This window comes from Larus michahellis, chromosome 2, assembly GCF_964199755.1.
Source record: "Larus michahellis chromosome 2, bLarMic1.1, whole genome shotgun sequence".
Lineage (NCBI taxonomy): Eukaryota > Metazoa > Chordata > Aves > Charadriiformes > Laridae > Larus > Larus michahellis.
Genome location: NC_133897.1, coordinates 52,134,418 through 52,160,547, shown reverse-complemented (window position 1 = coordinate 52,160,547; position 26,130 = coordinate 52,134,418). Strand labels below are relative to the sequence as shown.

The 26,130-nt window shown below is 40.7% G+C and overlaps 1 protein-coding gene across 1 annotated transcript in view; it reads right to left on the bottom strand.

Annotated features, from left to right (window-relative positions):
- STAC (SH3 and cysteine rich domain) overlaps positions 1-21,718 on the bottom strand; it is a 75,197-nt gene extending 53,479 nt beyond the window's left edge. The window contains exon 1 of the mRNA XM_074575402.1: positions 21,141-21,718. Within this exon, the coding sequence (XP_074431503.1) occupies positions 21,141-21,257 (117 nt within the window). The 5' untranslated portion in view covers positions 21,258-21,718. The remainder of the gene's footprint in view (positions 1-21,140) is intronic.
- Positions 21,719-26,130: the final 4,412 nt, after the last annotated feature.

Below are 26,130 nucleotides of genomic sequence, written 5' to 3'. Positions count from 1 at the left end.
GAAATTCAAGAATGAGTTAACTAGGTTACATTCACAGATTTGGTAGGCATCTCTGCACAAGCTAGTAGTCCTCTCTGAGATTCCCTGAGAACTGTCCTGTGTTAATGTGGTTAAATAATTTCCAGACAATGGGGGCATCCTTGTTACCCAAATGCATATTTCGTACTCATTTGCATTCAGGCTGGAAGACACCTACCGGCTTTGGCTTGCATTGCATACCTAAAACACCAACGAAAGTCTGCAGCTACTATATCCCAAATTGTGTACAGAAGTGACTACGCAAAAATGCAGAACATCTTGCACACACTTTGCACAGTACTTTTTAAAAGTACTTCTCAGATCAGAGTGTTTTACATGCATCTTGCATAAGTGCGAGTACACAGGGCAATAGAAGATTGGCATCAGGTTTTAAAATGTGATCCAACTTTCCTTTCTCATACTAGGCCCTCGAGAGAATTTGAAATAGTGTACTGGTATGTGATTGTTTATTCAGGAAAAGTTGGCCCAAGAAACGGCAAGTTGTTGTACAAATAGTAAAACCATAAAAGCTTAAGTGATTATTATGCTGCGGTCAAGTGAGTGTCACATCCCTTACTTAAATACCAGCTTCTCCTCATTTTGAAGTTTGCTGTGTTCTTTTATTGGAAGATTTCAAATGTGATTAAGTACAGGCAGGTAATATGTGTCTGATTTTGATCTGCCGTAAACTGATTTAATGCACTTGTGATGCCACTGGCTTCTAATAGAGTGGCTATAGCATTCACCTGAGGCAGGAATCTGCTCTATCAATAGAGAGGAAAGTATGCAAATTTTACTATTCATAATTTATTTCTGCAGAGTTAATGAGTCCAAAGTTAAATCTTAGGAAGAAACGCTACCAACCTTTGGAAAAACCTGTGACTAGGGCTGTTCTGCACTCGATACTTCAACACTTCAGTGAAAAATCATGTATTGGGACTGAAAGAAAACCCTAAACCAAGCACAAAAAGGCTTTAAGAAACATATTTGAGATAAATTTCCTAAGCCTTTCACATTTTCTCCTCTGCAAGGACAGTTACAAATTAGCTTTCATTTAAATAAAAATTAAATTCCCACAAGCACAAGAGTTTTTCTAGACTCATGATAGCATCATGAGACTTTGCAACATTGGCACTTCAGAAACATGAACCCTTGATATCAAATCCAGGATGTTCCTGTGGTTTGAAATTAGAGTCAGGGAAAAAAGTTATTCTCTAGTTAAAAGCACTTTATCAGTCACATGGACTTTCAGTGACTGCACATACTAAGCCGCAGGCAAGGTAGAGATAAGTGCAATAGCTAAACCTCAGAGCATGATTAACCTTTTTTTTTCATTATCATCTAGCACAATCTCCATCTTCCTCAGAGTTACTGAATGTTCAAGCTGCAAGGGATCCCAAAGCTCTGATGAACCATTGCTTATCACCACCTCCTCTGTTCCTAATTCCCCTATACTACAACTCTTTAGTTGCTATAACCAGAAAAAAAAGAGGCAGCAAAAGGACAGCTATTGAGAGTCATTCTTAGTGTTAACTAGGGGCCGCTGCTTTTGATGTGAACGAGAATTGCACCTGCCCTCACTAAGGCTTTATTTGACTTAAGCATTGGAATCACACAACTCTGTTCTACAATTTTGGTTTAAGAACTTCCCATGGAAGTTGGGAAGGTGTCAAGGATTTGAGCTGTTTTATAATCCCTAGCTTTGCAACTACAGAAGATAATCGTCCACCCTGCAAAGAATAATTTATTCAGGCTCCTAAATGCTCCTTGATATCTAGAAGCTCTTTTTCCCTTGCCTCTCCAGCTTGTCTACGTTAGCAGTCAGCATGGCTTAGTAGGAGCAGATGTGGAGAATGAAGCAGGGGCTGTTGAGGACCCAGCGTACACACTGTATGCATCCCAGGGCACAGAGTACTCTGAACCAGACCAGTCCATTAGTCCTGGTGTGCATTAGGTGCATTACTAGAAGGAAAAACTGTTTATTATGTTATATTGTATTACATTACATTATATTAGTTTGCTTGGTCCACCAGCTTTGGCATTCAGAGCAACCCTCATGGAGTCTGCCCACATCAGCTTATTTCCCAACATGCTTGATCTTGTTCCCTCCTCAGCCACTGCTAACCATCCGTGCCAGCAGCGGGGGCTCCTGCGCAGCATGGGGCCAACAGTGAGATTATTTTTATACGTTTCCACTCTTAACTATCTTCCAGGAGAAATGAACCGGGCTTATCAACTGTACTTTACTAACAGACCATATAACCAAGCCCTCATTTTCAGACATCAGCTGTCTGCTGTATTGCTACCGTGCTAGCAATAAAAAAAGATATCTCTTGCTCTTCTCTATTCCTTTCTTTACACTACTGTTAACAATATCATTAGATGGATTACGAGTAATACAGGGTATTAACAGAGTTGTAATCAGCCATCAAGCCCATTTGATTCCTGCAATTCTTATAAAATGTAGCTATTTTGTTTAGCTATGCAGACTAAAAACGCTCTGTCAGCAGATTTCACTCTGCTGTGAAATAAACATCCACCTTCTGTAAGGAACCCTTTCTTCTTCCTTTCAGCTTCCTACAGCAAGTTTCCAAATTATTTAACTCTCGCATCACTGTAAAAGAAGGACTTAAACATACAGGGCCCAGATGATGTTGTGTAGATTCACTAGAGAGCGTCAGGTACATGGGATACTACCAAAAGGGACTCAGACCAAAAGCCTTTCAAATAAGGGAAAGAACCAAAGTCTTGATGAATGGCATCTATTCTACTGAGTACAGTCCATTTTCTGGGTCAAGGAGCATTCAATTTGTATTAGCAACCCTCAGAACATACTTCAAATGTTAACTAGATTTGTTGAAGGACTGGATGTTACCAGGGTGTAAGCTAGCCTGGCAGCATTGCTGGGCTTCAGTTAGCTATGCTGATTAAAAGCAAACAAGGAACAAGCTCAAACAGAAGTGCTTACTTTTTGTGAGCATGAAGGCTAATGACTTTCTTCTTAAAATTGAGGATACAAAAGTAAGTGATTTTTGAGCACAGAAAAGGGTGGGTTTTTTTCTGGATTTAATTTGAAAATGCACTGCCTTGGCGTTTTAATGAGCAAAAATAAGATTATGACATGCCCAAAGCCAGTATGCAATTTCATAAATAATATGTGTGTTTGCCTGCTGATGAGAGAAGTACCATGTCTTATAGAATTAACAAGATAAAAGGCTTTTTCAAACACTTAAGGGGTTGGTGTTGCTTATTGGCAAAGCATCCGTTATAAAACTTGTGAGCAAAGCTGATTCCTTTTCTACCCCCTTCTTCCTAAATAATAAATAGTACAAATACTCTACTGGTACAAATTTAATTACCTAAACTGACTTCAATTGTAGCTGATTTATACAGTCTGAGAATCTGGCCCTATCATGCATTTGTGTCTGCCCTAGCCAGCTTTCTTGGAAGCTGTATCCTTTTAATCCGCTACAAAGAGGGAGTGTTCGTTATTGCAGAATCTGCTACGTATTATATTTGTGTATTTTCCTAAACAGATTGCATAGCTGACATTAGAACAAATACGTTTGTTATTGTTGTAAAAAAATAAATAAATGAAACTGATTGCTTGAATACTGTATTGGACTAGTCAAAGGGGAGACATTTTCCATAACACCTAACAATGACATTGTTAGTGATTTATTGGGTATCTGCAACTACTCTGGTTGGCTCTTGATGCTCTGATTGTCATCCTCAGATTCTCCTCCCTGCCCTATACTGTTTTTGAAACCCACTCACAGATCCTCAAACCTATTTAGGATATAAACCTTTTCAGGCAGGGCTCTTTCTGTGATTTTTTTTCACACGTACGGTCCTAAGTACAATAAAGTGCTCTGATTGGCGTGTCAGTGTGTAACAGCAAAAGTCCCTGAAAGAGCCTCAGGGTTTGAAAGCATGAAATCTGAAGGGATGCTCAGTTGTCACTGCTCTCACAAATGTCACTGTGAATCACATGTTCTCAGCCTTCTCCTGATGTACAACATCCTTGGCAGCTGTGCGTTTGCATCTCTAATTGGCAGACCTCTAAATTATGAAGAGGTACAGTCTGTATGTGTAGCCAAACAGTGGGTTTGCTTACCAGACCTGTTCATTCTGTAAGACTTTCTGGTTTGGTTTAAACCGAGCTGGACAATTCATCTAGCTCTCAACAATTGCTCCTGCAGTTGGTTTGAAATTATCCTAGTTTTGGGTACATCTTCTTCTAATATTGCAAGGAACCAGGATTAGCAAATATGTGAGACAAATGTGAAATAAGTACTGAAAGTTTCAAGACCTGAAAATACGAAAAAGTCTCCCTTGTCCTCCAAATTCCTTTATCTACCTTCAAAATGAGCATAAGATGTGACAGGACAAAGTAATGCAGTCCAGGGAGAGGTAGATTTGAGGAAACACAAACAATTTATTAAATATAACAATTGCCATCAAATTTCAGGGAAATCCAGTTATGTCCAGAACTGTCTACTTAGTCTTAAAGCATAAGAGTAAACTCTGTATTAGATATTCTGCAATTGTGACTTACCCTAAGCTCATATTACCTTCCCTACCAAATATATTTTATATTAACTTCAAAAGACTCACTGTCATTTAAATAGTTTAAAACAGCTTGTAAAAAGGAGGAAACGTGCAAAATAAATATAATGATACTTCTATGCATGTCAGATCCACAAAACTTTAAGGCATTTTAATCAAAAACTAAGTAAAATCCCCTCCTCTTTTATAAATCACTTATTTAGCCAAAACTCCCAAATTTTCTATCTGACAGAATTTTTGCTGTTGTGTTTGTGAACAGTGTATTCCTCTCTTTTCTTTTAGTCAAGCTATATTAGAAAGAGTAATCCAGAAAGAAAAGAGTGCATATTATATTTCTCTTCCTGAGAGATCTAGTCTCTATTAGTATTTCTTCAAACTTCCTAATGAGTTTGATTCAAGTTTAGTTTGGGGAAAATGCACGCAATATCACTCAGCCATGGTTAGTGTGCAGCCTGCTTCTAGCATAGAGGAAAAACAGTGAATCTTTCTCAAATTTGCAGCATTTCAAGCTAACAACTCACAAGATCTTTCAGAAACACTTTACTGTAGGTTTCCAAAGTTTATCATCTGATTCATGAAAATCAGATTAACTGTCCCAAAGTAAGATCTGCTGGGTTCGTTGTGTTGAGCTTAACAACCGTCAAATCTTCCTCCTTTGTGAACATGTGCATAAATCAAAACACATTCGAAACCTAACTAAGCAACATTTCAGCCATGTCCAAAGCCTATTGCTTGTTTTATATCAGGGTTGGAAAATGTTTTGTCCCATTGATCTCCTCTCCTGCGTCACCTAGCAAAAGAAGAGCTGCTCCTCTCAGGAGCACAGGGAAAGACTAGAAATCTCAGATTTATATCCAGGATTATATTCTCCCTGCCTCTAAACAGCTGTTCCAACATGGGTGGCACCAGCTGCAGGAGAGCTTTTAGAATGGAGGTTATGAAAGGTGGCTGGTGGAATAAGCAGCTGCAAACCTCTGTGTGGCTCCTGTCTCTCTTTCATGGTCTGGCAATTGAATTGTCTCCAGTCTTTCCTCCAGAAACCAACAGGAAAGCCCACGAAGAAAGCAAGAGATGGTTAGGAATAGTCCTTCAATTTGTTTAAAATGCCCCTGTACTTTCAGTTTCAAGACAGGTATGTGTTTACAACATCTTGTTTTGTACTTTGGGTTTCACCTCAGGCATCTGGTTGCTAAGCAGCAGGTCATCTCCATACCTTGTCCTCATTAGGATGAGGCACATGTGGTTATCTCTTGCCTCTTGACATAGAAAGAATTTGGACTGTTATCTCTGAGGTCCCTTCTGGGAATCCCCCATTTTGCTGCCCTGTTTGAATATCTCTTTCCATTTCAGCTTCTAAATGGAACAGTGATTTCCCTTTGGTAAGTCCTGGTTTAGTTATTTACTAATCTTTGCTGTGGTGGAAGTGGCACAACGAAATTTGGAGACTAAAAAGCTGGATTTCAGAGTAATGTAAATCCAGGCAGCCCTGCTGAGGTGAAGGAAACTACACTGGTATCTACCTGCTGAGAGTCTTCAATAATAACAACAATAGGGCCTGAGTTCTGCTTCTTTTCAGAAGAATGAGAATGAGAATTATTCTTCTCATGAAAAAACTGCAGTGAATGTGATTGTGAATGTAAGATTAATTATCCTTGATTGTATCTCGTGTCTGTCCATCTATGAAGTGTGCATCATTATTTTCCACTATTAATCTTGTGAGAAATTAAAGCTCAGTACAACTCCCTTAGACCTTTAAAAAACCCCCCAGTCTTCTGCTGAAAAATGCTGGTCTACCTATAGCAATAGTTTCCACTAATTTATTTTACCGTTTTACCGATTTGCTATTCCTTTTTTTTTTTTTTTTTTTTTTTAAACAGAGCTGTTTTATAATACTTTAAATGGTAGTATGTCTCTGGAAGCAAATATGGAAATACATCTGGCAGGGAGGCTGATACTAACTGAGGGCAAATTAACATCAGCTCCAGATCCCACATACTGTATAATCACATTTGTACTGTCTTAAAGCAAAAAGGAAGACTGAGATCTACTGGGAGCTGTTATAGTTAATATTCTGCCAGTGTTTCCACTCCTACTTCTGGGGTTCCAAACTTATGCTGTTAAAATTGCTTTGCAGTGAAAACACGTAAGTGCTCAGCTCTACAACAAAGTTATTGTCACTGGGCCAAATCCTAAGGACTTTGCTTACTGCTAACTCCTGCTGACTTCAGCGAGCGTGTTTCCTGAGTAAAGGCTTGGAGTTTGGCTGGGTTGTTGATTTTTTTGTTTTGAAACAAAACTTTTTTTTTTTTTTTTTTTTTACTTTTTTTACACTGTGCATTAAAAGCAAAGGCTTTCTGCACGCCGTATGAAAAAACACCTGTCCACATTTGGAATCCTATTATCTGGCTGACTTTATTCAACGCTTCTCAGTTCCCTTCTCTTTTTTTTTAAACCATCTCTATCAACCTGCTCCTCCACAACCAAATATAGACAAATACAGGGGGACACGTATTGCTTCTCGCTTCTTTTCTCTTTCCCAGACACTTGTTTCAAATTCATAGTTTGTATGAATTAATGCTGCCCAAGTAGCTCGCTTAGCTACTGTGCTTTAACTCTGAGATGATGTTACCTCATTTTCCGATCAAAGAACGAACTAGAACCACAATGCCAGATTTTGGGTACTATATGGCCTATTGGCTTTTAAAAAGCCCTCAAATGTAGATATTTTGGCTTATTTGGCCTATTAAGGGGTTTCTGCACTCTATTCTTTGCTGCCTGTTCATAAACAGAGATTCAAATCCAAATTTTACAACTTGTTTCCATCTTTCCATTTCAAACTCTTCTCAGTGGGAAGATGGGGCACGAACTTAAGCCTTACAGAATATTAGCAGTGTTTGTTGGTTGACTTGCAATTTTTGTTTTTCATAGTTCCCTTCACCCTGTTTTTGCAATCTGGTAGCAAATTTGCTGCCTTCCATCTTCTTTTTATCCCTCCTGAAGACTGATGCTGTCCCATCCTGTGAATGCTGCCTCTTGCCAGCCATTCTGGAGGTCAGGGTGTGCAGCCACCCTGGCACTGCCTGTTCTGACACGACAAGTCCATCAGGATCCATATGGTCCTGGTGCCGATCCATGTGGCTTCCCTGGCACCACTCTGGCCTGAAGTCCTGGATGTGGGGGAAAAGCTGGCAGCACAGGTCGAACAAAGCTCCTTAATTCCTCTGGACTTCTCCATGCTTCACCTGAGTACCCACCGTGTTTCCAGTTCTAAAGGCCTACAGCAGCTACCAGATACATGATGTGCCAATTAACATTTTTTCCTACCTCAATAACATCTTCCTTGTTGTTCATTCTGCATCCAGTTATCTTACTGTCCACCACGATAGAGATCTGTTTATTTGCAGACCCAGTTCAGATACAGCACATTTTTCATTAAAGCTCTTCTCAAAGTGCAACTTAGGGCGTGCATTCTTCCCTTTCAACACATCTACTCTAGCTGTATTCTCATTTTCAAAAAGTACTTCCAAACCATTTGGGGGAAAATTACGCTCGTAGTACCAGTTTCCAAGGAACCTGTTACTAGTACAGAAAGTTTCCATCTCAATCTGTCTTTTGTCTTCTTGTTATTACATGTTAGTCATGCCCAGAAAAAAATGCATTCAGTGTCCTACGTAAAGAATAGGCCAAGTCTCCACAGGAAAAATCTGTTTAACTTAATGATGATATTGTCATATATGAGACATACAGTTACTTGGCAGTTTATGGAGATGTTTGAAGGCCTAAACACTGCTTCAAGTGTTGACAATGTTAAATACATATATTTGGAGATGTTAATTGGCAAGAGTTGTCATGTGTGAGATTTATCATACATCTTTGACTCCTTTTGCCTCAGGCTAATCCATTTCTTTTGTATTTTTCCTAAACCTCCAAGCTGCTGAACATCTTTGGCCAGCTATTGTTTCAAGATCAACCTTGCAAAACAAAAACATTTCATTTTATTCTCACCAGCTGCACAACTTTCCTCCTCAAATTACCTCTATCAAAGTTTCAAGATTAAAATGACTGTCTGAACTGCAAAAATGTGTTTTTATACTGAGATAGCTAGCTTCATGTAAAGTGCTACATACAGCATACTGCAAACAGAAAGGCAGAGAATTTAAGACTATAACTGTTTCTGAATGTTAAAATAGATTTTTTTAAGTCCCTCAGAATCCTCTAAAGTTAAACTGTTGCTAATGAAAGTCTGCACACAAATATCTAATATTAAAAAAAAAAGAAAAAAGAAAAAAGCTTGTAACACTGTCGTGAGGTTGTGCTCACCTAATAAATGAAGGCTATCCAAACTTCATATTTTTGGTGTTGAGAGAGAAAAGAGATGTTGGTATTGACATAAGATAGCAACAGATTTAATAGGAGTTACTTATTTGATAGGAAAGTGAGGGATCTTGAACCAGTAAACACTGTGATGCCTTGTCTGACAAAAATAATAGCAGTGACTTCAAAAGGAGCAGCATATTGCACGGGCTTGCATGAGGGATTCAGGCAGGCAGGAGAGCAGGGAATAGAAGAAGGAAGAGGAAAGGAAAGTCAAGTTAGGACAGAGAGTTTTAAAGAAAATGAATATTAGTCCTGTGTAAGAGGGGGAATTTCCATGAGGTACTTCACTTTATTCTACTGTCAGAGCAGGTACAATTCTTGATATCAGCAGAGGAGTACTGACTTAAGAGTGTGACATATTACAGCAGAAATCAGAGCTACTGACCACTGCTGAATTGAAGAGCAAATGCAGTGGTAACTTCTAAGATTAACATCCATTTTCTCCTGCCAGCTGACGGTTTTCTTTTTTAATATGCAGTAGTGGCTATGAGTACGACTGTGCTGGAGGGATGGTAACTCATGGAAAGGAGATTTTCTTCTGGAACTCAGCAGCTGGTAGTAAAGACCAAATGACGTTACCTCTATTGCTACTTCAGGAATATTGTATTTATTGCAGCATGTACCCTACAGTGCCAGAAAAAACAGGTTAGTTTTCTCATCTTGTTTCAAAAAGGTCTGACTTTTTTTTTACCAGACTGAGTGACTACTTCTTATGGCCAGCATCGAGTCATAGCTGAGTTCTCCTCAGAGGCAGATCACACTGTTCAGATTTTTGTTTTAAGGCTTGGCTATCATTTTCTGAACCTTTATGAAATGCTTTTAATTTATCTACAATGTAGCAGGATTCAAGTACATCTATTACAGTTGTTGGCATTCATTTTAGCTTTGATAATCTCTAAGGAATCATTTTTCCAGAGCATTTTTCTGCTAAAAAACCCAGTGCTGTCGAAGCACAGATTTGCAGTCCAGGGAAGTCTGTGGGAGCCTAAACTGCTGAGGAGGCAGGAGCTCAAAAGCCCTCCACTGGCAGTGCAGTTGAAAAGGGATCTCCTGAGTTGCATTGGTCTTCAACTACCTACCCTGAAAGGAGGAGACTGAGATGACAGGGGACATTAAGAAGAGGGCTTAATTTCTTCTGCATAAGGAATGTTTTCTATTACCTCATTGCCTAGGTTTTAAGTTTATGTATAGTTCCCTGTATAAATATATAATGAAAACATGAGGTTACCTCAAGAGATAAATAGGCATCCACAAGCAAGGAACAGACCATGTAATACCAGGCAATGCAAGGAAACTAAAATGCAACTTAGGGCATTTCTTTGTGAATTAAGTAAGCAAGGCTTGGGTATAGGTGAAAGGGAAAGTGCAAACTATAGGGTTTGCTTTTTTCCAAGAATACTTATGGCTTGAGTGCCAGCATCTACACAGTGTTTATAAAAGGTCCCTCCCCCTAAGGGAAGCGCCACCATTCATTTTCTTAACAGGAATCTTTAAACTTGGCTAAGCTTGGAAACCTCTAGGTTTTTCCTGCAAAGACAGAGCTTGCACTGGCTTATTGTGTCAGAGAGCCTGGTCCTGGATTAAAGCATTTGGGTGAGAACAGGAACAGAGAGGAAAGAAAGAGAGAAACGTTGAAAGGCAGAGAGCGAGTGGGTGAGCTAGCAAAAAGTTAACTGTTCGTCTGGATCTTTAACGGCCAGGAGGATGAAGTCCATTTGTCATTACGACTAACTACAGGAGATAGATCTAACTGCTGTGAATCTGCGAAAGACTCCTGTGTGCCCATACTTCATGAAACCGGTACATGATTCATCTTGTAGCTACAGTTTAATAGCAGCACTTCACATTTTGAAGTCTGGATAGGCTCACATTTTTCTCTCTTTTTGTCATAGGTGCATAACTTTCCATTACAGGGCTGGCTGGAAAGCAGCAGTTCCACTTAGCAAAAATTTTCAAAGTTTGAATGATTTTATTCCACGTTGACATGAAAAACAACCGCAGCTTTTCAAAACGTCTTTGAGAGAGCTGTGGACAGAAGAGGGGAAAGTCAGACAGACCAACCTGCCAGGGGAACAGACGGCTGACCAGTTTTTGTAGGCAAGGTTCAAGACCTCACTCTGACAGATTCACAGTGGTGCTCACCCTACTTAAATTCAAGCTTTTAACTCAGCTGTGGCTGCCGACTATGGTCAATGGAAAAAGATTTCCCCTCAGAGAGGCTAATTCAGAGCACATAAGGCAGGCTTTTCCTCTAAATCACCTTTGATAAAACAATTTCAGTCTGTGTTCCATTTATAACAATAGGGAGACTGAACTACTAACTTAACTGCCTGAAGGTGGTCTCTAATTACAGGTAGGGGTGTACGATTTAACCTAGGATGCATTTTTCTACTCTTTTGACTTGAAATTTCATCTGCAACCAGGGAAATCTTCCTGACAAAAGTTTACACTATCAGGAAAATGGAACACTTCCTCAAAACCAGAACTTTTTCAACTAAAAAAACCCCAACAAAACTGCACTTGACAAGCATGAGTTTCACTGGAATTTTCATTAACAGAAACATTTGGCAAATCATTACAAGTCACCTTATGTTTATCTGTAAACAAAAATCTTTGAAGAGAATGTGTGAACATATGGAAGAAATGAGATGGAGGTACTAAGAGGTACAACAAAAACTGTATATACTTGGTCTTTGAGTTGATACTGGTTGATGAGTTAACAGCAGGTGCTATTTAAAAACGCATATGAACCTGAACATCTTAACAACTGGATCCTCAATTTAACTGTAGAAAAGTCAGTGGCACTATTCCAAGTTTACTATGTTGAAGTTTGCCTAGTGTATTTCGTTTACTTGTGAGGACAGAGATGCCCAGTCCAAGGCCATTTCTCACCCTGTGCGTGCACAAAGGCAACTGAGGCTGGTTCAGAGTTTTCAGCCTCTCGGTTCAATCCCAAGAAATTTTGGTTTTGCAAATCGCTACGACAGCATTTAAATTGGCAGTGATAACACTGGCAAATCAATAATGAACAGTACGCTTATATATGTGATGTTTGAGGAGGTGACTTGCATGCATTATGCCAGAAATCTGACTCTCGGCCAACAAAAGCTGCTGCCTCCCTTTGCTATGCATAAGTAATTTTTGAAAAAAACAAGTTAAATATTGGGGTAATGGAGATGCAAGTCTGCCTCTAAGATCATATTCAACAGTATTTGCTGTAACAACCTGCTAGGTTGACTTTGCTCTCTAACCTGAGCTGTGCCTCCATAGCCTACATTTCTTTGTCTTACTTTGATGAATAAGCTAAGAAAAAAAAATTCTAAATGTTGATTTTAATAGCTTTGTGAATACCAGTTTATAGTATTTTGCTCCTTTCTGAATTAAACCTAATCATCAGTTACTACAGGTCAGCTGCATTCTGCTTTTCTATTCAGAACACTAGGCTGCTAAAATGATCTTTATTAATAAAGCAGTGCATGTGTGGCATTTTAATAAAGCTTTTAAATGGCACTCAGAAATGGAACATATTAAGTCTACAGCAAAGAAAAGCATTCAAGTTGTCACTGTTACTTGCCTAAAGAGCCCTGTCTTCAATTCCATATCGAACTTGCAGCCTCCTGCAGCTGGGAAACACCTCTCTCACACAATTATTAATGCTACGGCATTTTTAAGTTTCACCACTGCAGCCCCTAAACTATAACAATTCCATTTGACAGTGCTTAGCAATCTACTCTCATCAGTTAAAAACGGGTCAGCTAAGAAATGCTGACCTGTCAATAGGAAAACCTCTATGAGTGCCTAGCACATTTATGCAAAAGTACAGACATAAGGCTCATTTTTAAATAAATAAGAAGATATGCAAGTCATTTGTCATATTTAACTGCTGATGTCAAAGACACAAGTTTGCTTTTCAGACATTCAGACATTGTAAATATGTTTTGCAGGGTTCCTGAGTTGTATTCCCTGACAAGGGGCATATATTGTATCAGTTGGTCTGCTGAATCAAGGGAGTTTCCTGGAGCAGAGGCGTATGTCAAAGGAAAACAAGGTCAAGTTATTTCAGTCATTCACACACAGATTTCTCATTTTCACAGCTGGTCCTCTTTGCTAATGAACATGCAAAGTTTGCTTATGCTTCAGCTAGAATATAAACATTCACTTGCCTGGAAAAGGCAGTGCTCTTTTAGCACTGAATGACCATTTGCCTGTGCAAACGGAAGTTGTGTAGGGCTAAATACTGTGTTAAGAATATTCAACTCATTCTCACTTCTGAACGATTAGTCCTCTGCCTGACAAACATTAGCACAAATTTGTCAAATCTTCCTCCTATCAAGAGTATACAGCAATGGCTCAGGTAGGCAATAGGAGAAATTCTCGTCATACAAGGAATTACAGTTTTCTATTAGATGGTTATGATTTACATTCACTTAAATTAAATAAAGTGTAAGGGAAAAATGCACTTCTAAACCAAGTTTTGGATTTCAAGAGGATAGCCTTTGAAGTCCTATGTCCCCTTGAAGAAATTCCAAGCCTTCAGCACTCTCAGCTCCCTAGAGATATATTTTAGACCACATCACATTTTGGAGTGTGACACAGAAGGACCCAAACTGGTGTGTCCGTCTGAAAGTATGAAGGTCTTAGCAGTGGTCTGGAAAGCAGCACAGCTGGGTAAGCAGGTCACTGCATCGGCTAACGGGTGCTGGCTCTCAGAAAGTACTGAGTGCTGATGAACCCACATGACCACAGGTTGTGGAACAGCCTTTGCTAGCCGTGAGGTATTAGGTTACAGACATGATTCATTGATAAAGATGACTGATCAGAAAGGGTCAAGTACTTGGATGGGCTTGAACGAGTAAGAAGTATAGAATTTCTTCAAAGCAAATCTGTTAATAGTACCTGAAATATGACACAAACAAAAAAAAAAACCAAACCCCAACAACAAATACAAAACAACAAAAAAATAGGAAAGAAAAATAGGAAAAAGAGAAAAAAGAAATGGTATGCAAATAAAACTTGAGTTTTCAAGCAGAGTTCCTTAGGCCTAAGCATGTTGTCAAGAAAAGCTGAGTGAGTCCTTGCAAAAGGTACTTAAGGAAATGTCAATGGATTGATTCAGGCTAGGGAAAGCTAAAGAAGAAACAGGCTGTGGTACAGTAAGGATGAGATAAAAGGCTGTCTCAGAATTTAAAAAAACACTTCATCTTACTTTCTTCCCAGAACAATGATCCTGGAGCAAAATAATAGGAATAATAGAAACGAGGTTGCAGAAATGGATGGATGGCATGACATTAAAAAGGCAGTTCAACGTGCCTGCTGAGGTGAAAGGGAAAAAAGAAACCATTTAATCTCCATTACAAAATTTACTTTGGAAGTCAAGGAACAAGTTTTCTTAACAAGCTTTATCAAGCCAGAAACGATACAAAGTAAAATAGAAGTCTGTTTCAAGAAGCGGGAAAAGTGATCCCAACAAATACAGATTTGTAGATCTGACCTCCATAGTGCTTGACAAAAACTGGAAAAAAAAGAAAAGGTCAATCCTCCTAGACCAGTTGTCTTGGATAAGACGAACAATTTTCTAGAGAAAATGTTTTAAGTCAAAGGTAGATTCTGTATATATGGGTTTCATTAAAATTATTGACTATGTAACCAAAAGGGAATTTATTAGATTGAAAAGAAGGGAAGTAGTGAAGAAATTTAAAGTAAACTTCAATGGCAGATGGTTACTGTTAAAAGAAGTACTAGGCTGAAAGAAGGTTGTTGGTACAGTTCTTCAAAGAACAACGTTGGCCTAGTTTTAGGGTCATTCTTGCTCTCTGTATTTCTATTACTGAATTTGATGCAAAGATTAGGCATGTCATAAGGCCATTTCCCTCTGACATGAGGTTGGAGGCATTGTCAAAACTGAGGAGGTCTGGGGCTTGAGGGATGGAGTGATGGAAATGTGATGAAGTTCAGATGTGGAAATGTAAGCTTGTGCACCTGATCCAAACCACTTTAGATGAGGAAAGACAAATGTATCCTGGATCCACTGGAAATTACAGAGAAATAGAATGGCGACCTCTAGTTGACCTAAGGGGTGACTAGGGGACACAAACAGTATACAGTAGTGACCTTAACAGACATCAGAAGCATGGTTTCTGGGAAAGTCAGTGAAGCATTAGTGGGACTGTACAAGATCTCATGTAGAATACCATGCACAAGTTCAGTCACCCTTTTTCAAGAAAGAGTATTCAAAACTGAAACAGGTGCACAGGTCTGCTACTAGAAGGAGATGAAGAATGGAGAGTTTATCTTAACGTCAGCCTGGCTTGTTTAGTCTAGAAAATAAAAGGTTGGGAAGAGATAAAAAGTCTATTCTGACATGATGGAAACCTGCACTAAGAATGGAAAATAGATGTTTAAGCTAAAGCAACATTATCAAAATTACAATGCCACATGAGCTGGCCAGAAATAAACTTAGACTGGAGTTAGATGAGGGTGAGGGGCAGAGGGCATCCCTTAGCCATTAGAGCATCCAGGTGTTGGGAGAGCCTCTTAGAAATAGTGGTAAAACCTGAATTCAACAGGATTACTTCATCAAAAAAAGACAGCATAAGACACTGAGGTGGCAGGACTGCAGTGTCTTCCAGCTTTGAAAACAACTTGTTTTGTTTCAGTGAAAATTTACGCTTTTTAGTAAATCCTTTTTTTTTTACCACACCAGATTTCAGTCAAGTCATCATTAGTTGTTGAAAGGTAATAGACATTTTCTTCATTCTGGCAAGGCAGAAAGTGTGGATAGAAGAGAATGAACGGATCAGATTTCTATTTTGCCTTAGATATCTCAATGCACCTAGGAACTGATATGACATATATATCAAAGCGAAAACAATACCAGAGTGTTTTGATCAGAAAAAGAGTAAGAAAGAGAGAAAAGTCAAAATAAAGGTAAATACAAGAACAAGTCTGCTCAAGAAATTGATAGAATATTACTTTCTTGCTCTTAATGAAATCTTCCTGTACCTAATTTGTTCTAACACTTGATAAAAATAGATAAAAATACTTAAGATCATTTCTTTCACTTCGTCTTACCTTCACAGTATGTACTCACCATTTTATGCAGAGGCATGGAGGTAAGATTAAGAAAGAGAACCGCTTTTTTATTCCCCTTTCACAGGATTTTTAAAAGCTGTTTGGTATTCCTTTGAAGGCTACAGCAGTAGTTTACATACTGGATATTTCTCACTGGTGTGGAAGGTGAAACACTAACTGTACACCATACTCCCTGCCCTTTTAAAATATTAATTCATGAGTAACCATCTATGGAGCCTCATAAAGTATTAACTCTTTAAGTGGGGAAGATCTCTGCTTAACAACATAGCATCAATCCTACATGATTTAAATCCCATGCAATCCTATTAAAATCCAAAGAGTTTCAAGCTGTTTACGTTAGTTCAGTACCTAATATTAACACCTGGTTTTCAAACCTTATGTATGCATTATTGGTCTATCGGACCAGCAGGACAGGGGAAAGTAAGTTCAATCTTCTTGACTGATGTGGGAATATACGTAAATGAAGTCTACATCTTGAACTTCAACGCTTAATCCTTTTTATGGTTTGCTACTTTTCAGCAACTTCCATTTTATGTACTGTATGTCAGGTTAAGCTAGTGTTTGAACAATCGCGCTACGTCTCCTGAATCGCCATACTTGAATTTGAAGATAATGGTCTGTGTTTCCCTGAATGCTGGCCACTGGACAGTCAGTGTATGGAAGTGTCAGACTGAGACAGGCTCATTTATTTTGTGGAATATTTGTTTGGAGGTCTAGTTTCTCTTCCCCACCTCCCCCCCTGCCTTTTTCAGCTATTCAACTTACCTAACTGACCTGAGTGTAAGCAGTTTGTTAGGCCTGTGATTTTGTGATTCAGTGGAAAATTTTGAAGCTATCACACCAAAGATGCATGACTGCAGTACATAACAATTACATCTAGACTTTATAAAAAGTAGATGGAAATGGGCAAAGCCGTGAAAAAAACATTTGGCCTTCACAGATATCCACTGATATCTACAAATAACTAAGTTTTACACAACAGATTACCTGCAATAGCAGAAGCAGAGCTTGATACCCCTTCTGGGGTGTATGAGAGAGCCTGACACATGTTTAACATACTTGAAATGAAACACTAATAGCTTGAAGATCATCAGTGCTGACCAACCCCGCTGATACTAGCTCAAACATTACAGATGCTAAGCCCACCCCCAACTTAAAAATGGTAAGGGAATTTTCTAAGATATACTTTATTGTTTATGAATACCTCCAGCCTATATTCACAATAGAGCAATAATGACTTGACTCACACCTAAAGAAATTAGCAGATGGGCTCTTTCCTCTTCATATAGAAATGTCAGTTAAATATAAGAAGGATAAAGCTAACAGAGTTATGTGCCAACTATGCCAAAACATAAAGAAATATTGCCAGGTGTAGGATTTTTTTCTTCAGACACATGTTCCTTCAAATTTTAGTTTTCTTTACTAAATTCCAAGGTACCCTTACATAAGAGACATCAGAAATATGACCTCAGATTGTTGCTACTAGATTTCTGCTTATATTGCTAAGTTAGTGACTGTACAAGTGTGCAGTGTGTCTTTAATTGCTACCACCAGGAAGAAATTTTCCCTTAGGACTCATTAGCTAATGACTTCCTCCTTCACTGAGTTGTAAATCTACAAAAGCCTTTGGCAAACTGGTCATTTGCCTTCTTGGTAGCCAGATGTGAAGGACCCAAACAGGTGGGAGCCATAACTACAAACATATGAAGGTAACAGAATTAGAAATTACATGTATTTGTATGGTACCTTCATAAAGTTATTCTCCTAGTAAACTTTAAGTACCCACTCAAGTCATACTTAGGTGTGAAGTAAATGTCTTCAAGAGCCATTAAATTAATTTAATAAATTAATTATTAGTTTTGCAACATTCTAAACTGTTCAAGCTCTCGTGTTTTTAGCACAGTAGTAGTATATGTAGTGCTACAGGATGGCCCACTTACAGTGTCTTTCCTACACTTTGGACGCCTATTTGAAGTTACACTAATGAGACAATACACTGGAGGTGCGATGTGTAAAGTACTGGAGGACACATAATTCAAAAGACATATATACTATGCCATAAGGCAAACATGTACTTAGAACATACAAGTGGATTTGCTCTTAGGACCCAGGAAATGTGGTGTATTGAAAGTGTATTTGGATTTCCTCATTCTGAGCAGTTGTACTAAAGTCCAGGTGTTAAGGTGTTCATGATGAGGAGGACATGCACGAGAGTCTAGTCTTTAAGCTTTCCGCATCCAAGTGTGCTCACCTGCAAATATGCTCCTAATCCATAGGAAAAGGCAGTGGGAGGCTTTAGCATTTATCAAAGGGTGAGCTGCTTTCCTGTGACAGGGGTGTGTGACTAACACGAGAGTTATTCTTCCAAATCTCAGCTACTTGGTAGCAGCCTGAAGTTCTGCCTCTCAAACTCATGCTAGTCAGAAACTGCAATATCTCCTCTGTGTCATCTTCTGAGTACAGTCTGGACTGTGCTAGATAAAATTCTTTTTCTGGACTTTGGTACTACAAGTGGCTATGTGCCACAGTTGTCTACAATTACACCGGACCGGAAGCAAGCTTGCTACAGTAGTTCTGCATTAGTTTTTCAAAATTGTTTTTCCCCTGAAATGTTTTCAAATGCACTTTGAAGGTTGTTATTATCCATGTTGTTTCTGTTCCTATATTTGGAGTCATAATGGTGTTTTGCCACAGAAACAAGTCATTGTGGGGTAACTAGATATTGCACAAACTGTTCTGCAGTAACTGCAGCAGACATGAACTTGTTAACCTATGCAACAGAGAGGACCTGAAGAAAGCTGAGCCCTCTGTGAATGACAGGACAGCTCCCTCAGCAAGGGACACCGTCGGATAAAAGCTTGGACATAGTCCCTTGGCACACTCTGGCTTATGCCTTTGTTGAAGTCTTAAGCTTTTGAGGTACAAAAATTCTCTTAGAAAAAAAAAAAAACGACAAAAAACATCTTTGTGAAATCACTGAGAATTTTTCCACCCTGCTGTTTACTAGGACCAAAAAAAAGAAAGCTTATCTCATTACCTCAGCGATCAGAAGGTTCTTTTGCCTCCATCTACTGAAACGACAATACAGCATGCTTTCTGATCATATTTGCAGTTCTAAAATATACGCAGATTACATGTTTACTAAAAATATCTGGCATTAACTGCATAGTCATAGCTTTTGCCTATTCCAGTGTATCACTTCAAACGCTCACAAGACTGGAAAAACTGATGATAGTAACATTTGATTATAAACCAGTTTGTAGTTTATTTGTTCTCTGGCCAGATGTGCCTAATTCCTGTTGTCACCCCTGCAAGTGCATAGATGCACAAACAGCAAGAAGGAACCCTACATGCTGCACTTCACTTTGTCTCAGTTTAAGATTCATGCTTGTCAGGTCGTCTTGGGCACAGCGCTCTGTGACCCAGCGGGAAAGTCCCTCAAGCACCACTGGAATAAAGTGCCTGACCATGTGAGCGGCACCTTGAGCTCTGTAACAACTTACCTGGGACTGAGGACCACAGCTGGGAGCTCAGAGCCCACCAGGCCCTGTGCACAGCCCAGCACATATGAGGAGATTCTGCTGGCAGTGTGGTGAAGGATCTAGTTACTTTTGGGACCTCACTGGGGGCCTGAGTGTCCCACTGGCCAAATAACAATTCAGCAATTCCAGAGAAGTGGTCTCAGGGGGAGATTTAGGTACGGATCAACCGGCTCCTTTTAGAGCCTGGGGTTAAACCAATAACCCGTTTACTTTTAATTTTCCATTAACCAGGAAGACTGCAGCAGTGTCCCAGTAGTGCTGAATGTGTATAGTGAATAGTGTGAATAGTGTATGCTATTGCTGCTGGGAGAGCTCTTTTCTTTTAAGGAGGCTGTTTTACATAGGGAATACCTTAGCTCTCCTCCTTGGAGTATAGCATCTAATAAAAAAATAAATCCCAAAGCCCACGTCAGAACTCTACCCACACAGACAGATAATTTCGACTCACTCTCCAGAAACCTAGCTATAACTGCGGAATAACGTAGCAGTCTTCCTACGTTAGACCCAGGCAGCCACTGCCTTTAGACTTGGGCCACCACAAACCTTCCCTGTCGAGCAGCTGTTTTGCTCATACGGTACCTCCTAAGGCTCGACCCAGCCGTAAGCTCCTAGTGACAAGGACCTCCCTATTTTTACATGTTTACCACAGCACATAGCGTCACGATGAAGTTCACAGGAAGATCTGTCAGGTGCTATCATGATATCAATCATAAGTAAGTAATAGAGGATCAGTAAAAGCCCATTATCCAGGTAAGCTCCAAAGAACATTCATTATGTAAGGTTACTACTTTTCTCCCTTTATGTCTCTATCTTTAAAGTAACATACTGCCAGGCAGAAAAACTTTTCATACGCAAGTCAATTAAAAATTCAGAGCCATGCCATTTGAGCTGGGAGTTGGTTTTCAGTAACGTAAATCGAACCACATTTAAAAATTAATAAATAAATCAGAGGCTGTGGGAAAAAAAATCCTTTTCTGGGTGGTGTACATAAGGATTATTGTGCCAAAACTGTCACTTATATCCTGTTTCAACTGCTGGCTCGTTAAACAGTGAAAGTTCACTGCTGGGTCTGCCAAAGAAGGTGAGGCAGGTGAAACACCCCAAGCCCCCAGGCAAAATTCTCTTCTCTGAACCCGTGAGAAAAATCAATCTTTCCAACCATGAACAAAATCCTTTAAGTGATCTGATGCTTGGTGTGAAAAGAGCTAACAACACCTATTGGCACCAATCCTCTCCCTGAGCCCCGCTACTCCCCCAGGTCTTTACTGTAATAAGGAGGATAAAACACAAGCAGAAATCCCCAACCCCAACCATCTCAAAAGGCGGGTATTTTCCCAGTTCAGGCTCCTGAGCTGCCCAGGTGACAGGGAGAATTCAGAAGTAGGAGTGTCAGAGCAGGCACCGCAGTCAAAGGTGGCTCATAGCACTCTACCGCTGATCCTGGCACAGAGGCTCCAAATAAAAATCAAAGCAACACATCTCTCTTCAAAACAAAGAAAGAGAAAAAGGAAAAAAAAAAAAAAGATCTCATTTTCTGAGTACCTTTGATTCCTGGCTGGTAGTTGATGCTGGAGAGGGGGGCTGCTCTGTGCTCTCCACTTCATTCTCTTTCTCCACACTATCCACGCTGACTTCAGCCGTGCTGCTTGGAGGAATCATTTTACCTCTAAACCACTGCTACTATCAGGAAAAAAGCTACAGACCTTTCTCGCTTTTTTTCATTTAACGTCCTCTTTCTTCTCTGCTCTTCTGGAGCAAATGAACTCCGACCGCTCGGTTTCACTACATTTGCAAGGCTAGAATTCTCTGGATTTCCTTTTTTTCCTTCTCCTCCTCCTCCCCCTCTTTCTTCTCTCCCTCCCTCCTCCCTCCCCTATGCAATTCTGCTGCGAGGGCAGTAAGTTATCGATGGCTCTGTAGGTCAGTTGTGTGCCTGCTTCTGTGTTTTCCCCGATCCTCCTCCCCTCCGCGTGAAGCCCGGAGGTGTGGAGCAGAGTCGTGACCGTCAGCCCCGCGATCAGAGGGGAGTGAGCCGAAGCAGAAAGCCCCAGCCACGCACACACACACGGGGCACTGGAGGGAGGAGTTGTATTTCTAATGCTGTGAATAGCTTCGGAGGAGCATGTGCTGTCATAGTAGTGAAAGAAAGTAACGCGCGCATGCACGCACACACACACACATGCACACAGAGAGGCAGGCAGTGTGTATGAGGTTTGGAAGCATTTTACCTTTTTACAGGCTGGAGAAGGCAGAGTTTGAAGGGCAGCTTTATATTCTTACAAGTCTTTTCCTGAAGAAGGACTCTAGAAACAGAGGAGAAAAATGAGTCTTCCCTTACTTTGTCCCAGAGAAGATTATTCAAAATCCTAGCTAGCCAGTGTCTCTAAAGCTCCCACCTTGCCTTACATGCCAAACTTGCTAGTAAGTGACAGGACAGAGTCAGGGGAGAGTCACCTGTGGATCCGCATGTTCTTTGCTCCCCTCCCGGGCAGGGAAGCCCAGCTCTGAGCCATGCACACGCAATCAGGGTCAGCTGGAGCTCCCACTACCGTGCACATCCTATACCTGTAGGTTGTCATAGTGATAACATTCCATCGGGCAGCAACGGAGCAGATGCAGCCATCGGGAAGGGCCGGCTGGCTTCCCCCAGCGCTGTCATTCCCAAGGATGCAGCACCCGAAGTCACACTTGGGGCTGCAGTAGTACTGGCAGAAGGTCAGCATGACTTTGCTGGCTGGCTCAGATTGCTTTATATTGCTCGAGTTTTTGCCTCTGATTTAAATCTGCTGCAAAGGTGCCTGGCAGCTCTCTTCCCCGCTGAATTAAGGTCTGTATTGTGAAAGCCTGAATGGATGCACTCCCCACCAGATATATGCACCAGCCGCTCCATACAGCTGGTGAAGATGCCTCTTTCATTTAAAGAAAACAGAAAAAAGCAACCCAAACATGTTTCCAACAAGCAATACTTACATCCTGGAACGTGAAAAGAAAAATTTTTGCTTAGTTGATCTATACTGGAGGTCCAGGTGTTTGGAGGTGATTTGCTGAGGTTTGAGTCAGAGAGGAGCTTCAGTAACTTGTAGCTCTGGGAGAGGCTACCAGATTCTGTTCCAGCCCCATCCCTTAGAAACACAACTGCTACCTGGGGCTGCCTTGCAGAACCCCTCCACTTCAAATAATCCAAGCGTGAAAGTGAAGGCAACTTTTCAAGATAGTAGGGGTTATACGTCTGAAAGCCAGAGCAGAAATTGCCCTGCAGCCTCTGTATTCTTAATAACTATGCAGAAGCCAGGAAAAAAACCCAGCTTTTCTTTGAATCCCTGGTGAATTTTCAGGACTGGTAGTTAGATGGGGAAAAAAGCTTTATTTCTTTGAAATAGAGCATTTAAGACACTGAAATCTTTAGCAGACGATAAACATGAAATACTGCAATACTATTTGTACAGCTACTTCAGAGCAAAAGCGCGTCTTAGGAGTCTGCCAGTAGAATCTATTATTTGGCCTGTAGTCACTAACACCGTTACAGAGATCAAAAAGAGAACACTGGTTGCTGTTGAGGCAGTGTCAGTGACAACCGAGATTGAAGCAAGGAAATATGGAGCTCAGAGAGGCAGATTTGGCAGGTAAGTAAAATAATTTATTTCCCAAGGTTTGATTTCTAAAATACAGCAGCATCTTAGACTGTTCTCTTCAGAGCCAGAGGAATTCTCCAGGTGCAAAGCTCATTTCTTCCACTCGGCAAGTGAGATTTGGGCTTTTCTGCAAAATCCACCTCTTAGCAATGAGCGGGGACTGGCCAGAGTCAGAGTTTGGGAGAATTAGGGCAGCTGTGGGCAATGGAGATCTTGGCAGGGCAACAGCAGTTGAATGCTCCAGCTCTGGCAGCGGTATCCTTCCCTGATGGTCCAGCCAAGCACAGCCAAGTCAGGGCTGGGACATGGGGTCTGCCCCCTGCAAGGACTCTTCTGTGTGCCCAGCAATGTGACCAGTGAGAACCATGAAACTAATTTTTGTCCAGTTCCCCAGCAGGGTTGTGCACCAGTCTTTCCTGTTAAGAGGCTCAAAACCATCTTCTTGTTAACTTGTAGGTCACCTTTGAAATGGACCTGGAGTGGCTGGTTAATAGTTAATGCTCTAAGTGTTGTAAAATCCTGCACACATTTGGTATGAAAAGCTTGTAACGTCATGACTGTGTAAGTGACTATCATACCACTCTCTACTCTTTTTTTTTTTGTTGTTTTACCAAATTAGTACTGACACCTGCTGCACTCCCTCTCTTCTCCCAATTACTCACTTGTCAACCACGACTGATCTGTCAGTTTCTTGACAATTAGCCTGGGAAAGATGAGTCAAACCTAAAATCTTACCAAAAAAGCAAAAAGGAAAAGAAGCTGGATTTCTTATAATTTTATTTCCTTCCATGGGAGCTGGCTATAGAAAATCAAATATTCGGTATAACAAAACAGACTGATCAAATTAGATGAACCTACATCTTCCTCTCTCTCCCACGCATCATTCCTGAGAAGTTGGACTTGTGACTACCGCCGATCAGTCTCTAAGTGAAGGTACTCGGCGGAAATATGAGCACTGCAGCAGAGTGCTAAACAAGAGGAAATTGAACAGATTCTCTAGTGAAGAGATGAGTGTAGGTTTCTGGAGTGGGGAAAGGCAATTTGGATGAATAATACATGAGACCTGATTCTCAGCCCCCAGCTGAAGTTGTTGCACCGTGTAAAGGCGCTTGAATGTTGCCCGGAGTCACCGCCAAGCATTCCCCCTGCTGGGTGGTGCGAGGCTGCTGCATAGCTGCTACACCTTGTCCATCTTCCCTCCCTCCTGCTCTCTGGCCGCACACAGGAAGGTGTCAGGGTGTGTTGCAGAGCACTCCTCTGCACCGGGGATCCTGCAGTTCTTCCTAAGCTCCGGCTGTGGCTGGCATGATAAGAGCATTCCAGAGGCTCCTGACACCAGGAATATACACATGCTGTTGTACTGCCAAGTCCTACCTGCTGTAGAGCTCCACGGTGGCAAGATTAAGCTGATGTAGGGGGTTTGGCCCATTCCATGTTCTTTTGCCTTCTTTTCCTCTACAGACATTCCCTCAAAATATTTGAGAACCTTTCTGCAAAAGAGGTATATGAGTAGAGCTGGATTTCACCAAAGGAAAGATATGAAATCAGTCCTTATCAAAAGACGTTATTCCTGTTTAGACCCCCATGTATTTATTAGAGAAAAATAAGAAGTAAAAAGGGATAGAGGGAGCTATAGATGTCATTATTCACTGCCTGGTGCATAAACCATCCCACACTCCTGAGCAAAGAGGGTATAAGGGAGCATATAGAGATGATACTACTGATAAATGGCATCGGTTTAAACCACTATGTACCTCTCTCTAGAAGCGTACAAAGCAGCAAGGAATTAGGCTGGTTGCCACCAAAGCAGAGCCCTCGAAGGAAAGAGGAATTAAGTCTACTGAGAGTCCAACTTCCAAGAGGATGCAGACTGAGCGCCACAGAAAATTATTAGACACAGAAAAAAGGTTGTAGTTCTGGCACTTGCAGTGAAACTTGATCAGCCTCTCCCAAAGTCCCTCAGTCCAATTTGTGAGTAATCCAGGTGACAAATAGTAGCTTCATCTCTTAGTCAATTCAGTTTTGCCTTTGTGGAAACTGGCAACAGGATACCCCCCTAGAGCCATTTGTGATGGGAATTTTACTTTTGGCATGGTATGTTTGGGCAGATGTACTGGTGGATGTCTTCACTAAGCTCTCTTCTCAAATATCCACTATCGCCCACAGCTGGCTACTAGACTGCAAAGACCAGACCATTGCTCTAGTGGAGTATCTGCCTGTGTTTCCAAGTAACAGGCTTGTGGGCACTTCTCGCCAGCAAACATTGTACCCACAGAGAAAACAATATTAAAATAGTATCAGGTGGCTGGGTTTTTTTGTTTATAGTCACACACCCCTTGTTTGCTTTCAGTACAATCTTGGCAGTTCACCAAGCAGCTAATATAATAACAACCCTCCCTGGATTCTGCTTATCAAAATGCCATCTAAGGGCTACAATCACCCGCGCATCAAGCTGGAAGCACAAACTGGTCAATGTTCTGAAAGCATTCCCAGTGCTAATGGGATACTGGTGGTTTGCATTTTGACTACATGATCTCGAAGTACTTTTTAAAGTATTAAGCCTCCCACTGCTCCAGGGAGTGATTATACTGTAGCAAACGAGTAACAGTGGAGGAAGCCAAGCCAACAGATTTGTGCTTGTACTTAAGCAGGGAGAAAAATGGAACCTCTGCCTGAGTACTAATTTCAAAACCCTCTTTCTCTCCATCCACAGCAATGCCACAGGGAGTGATGCAGAGATCACGCTGCATCTTGGGCAATTTGAATCTGTCTTTCAGAAAGATCACGATGAGATTGAAACACCACTACCCAGACATCTAGACCAGGAGAAAGAAGAATGCTGCATCTTCTTGTGACAGCAAGAAATGTTTGAGAAAGGGAGGAAGGGGATGTAATTATAA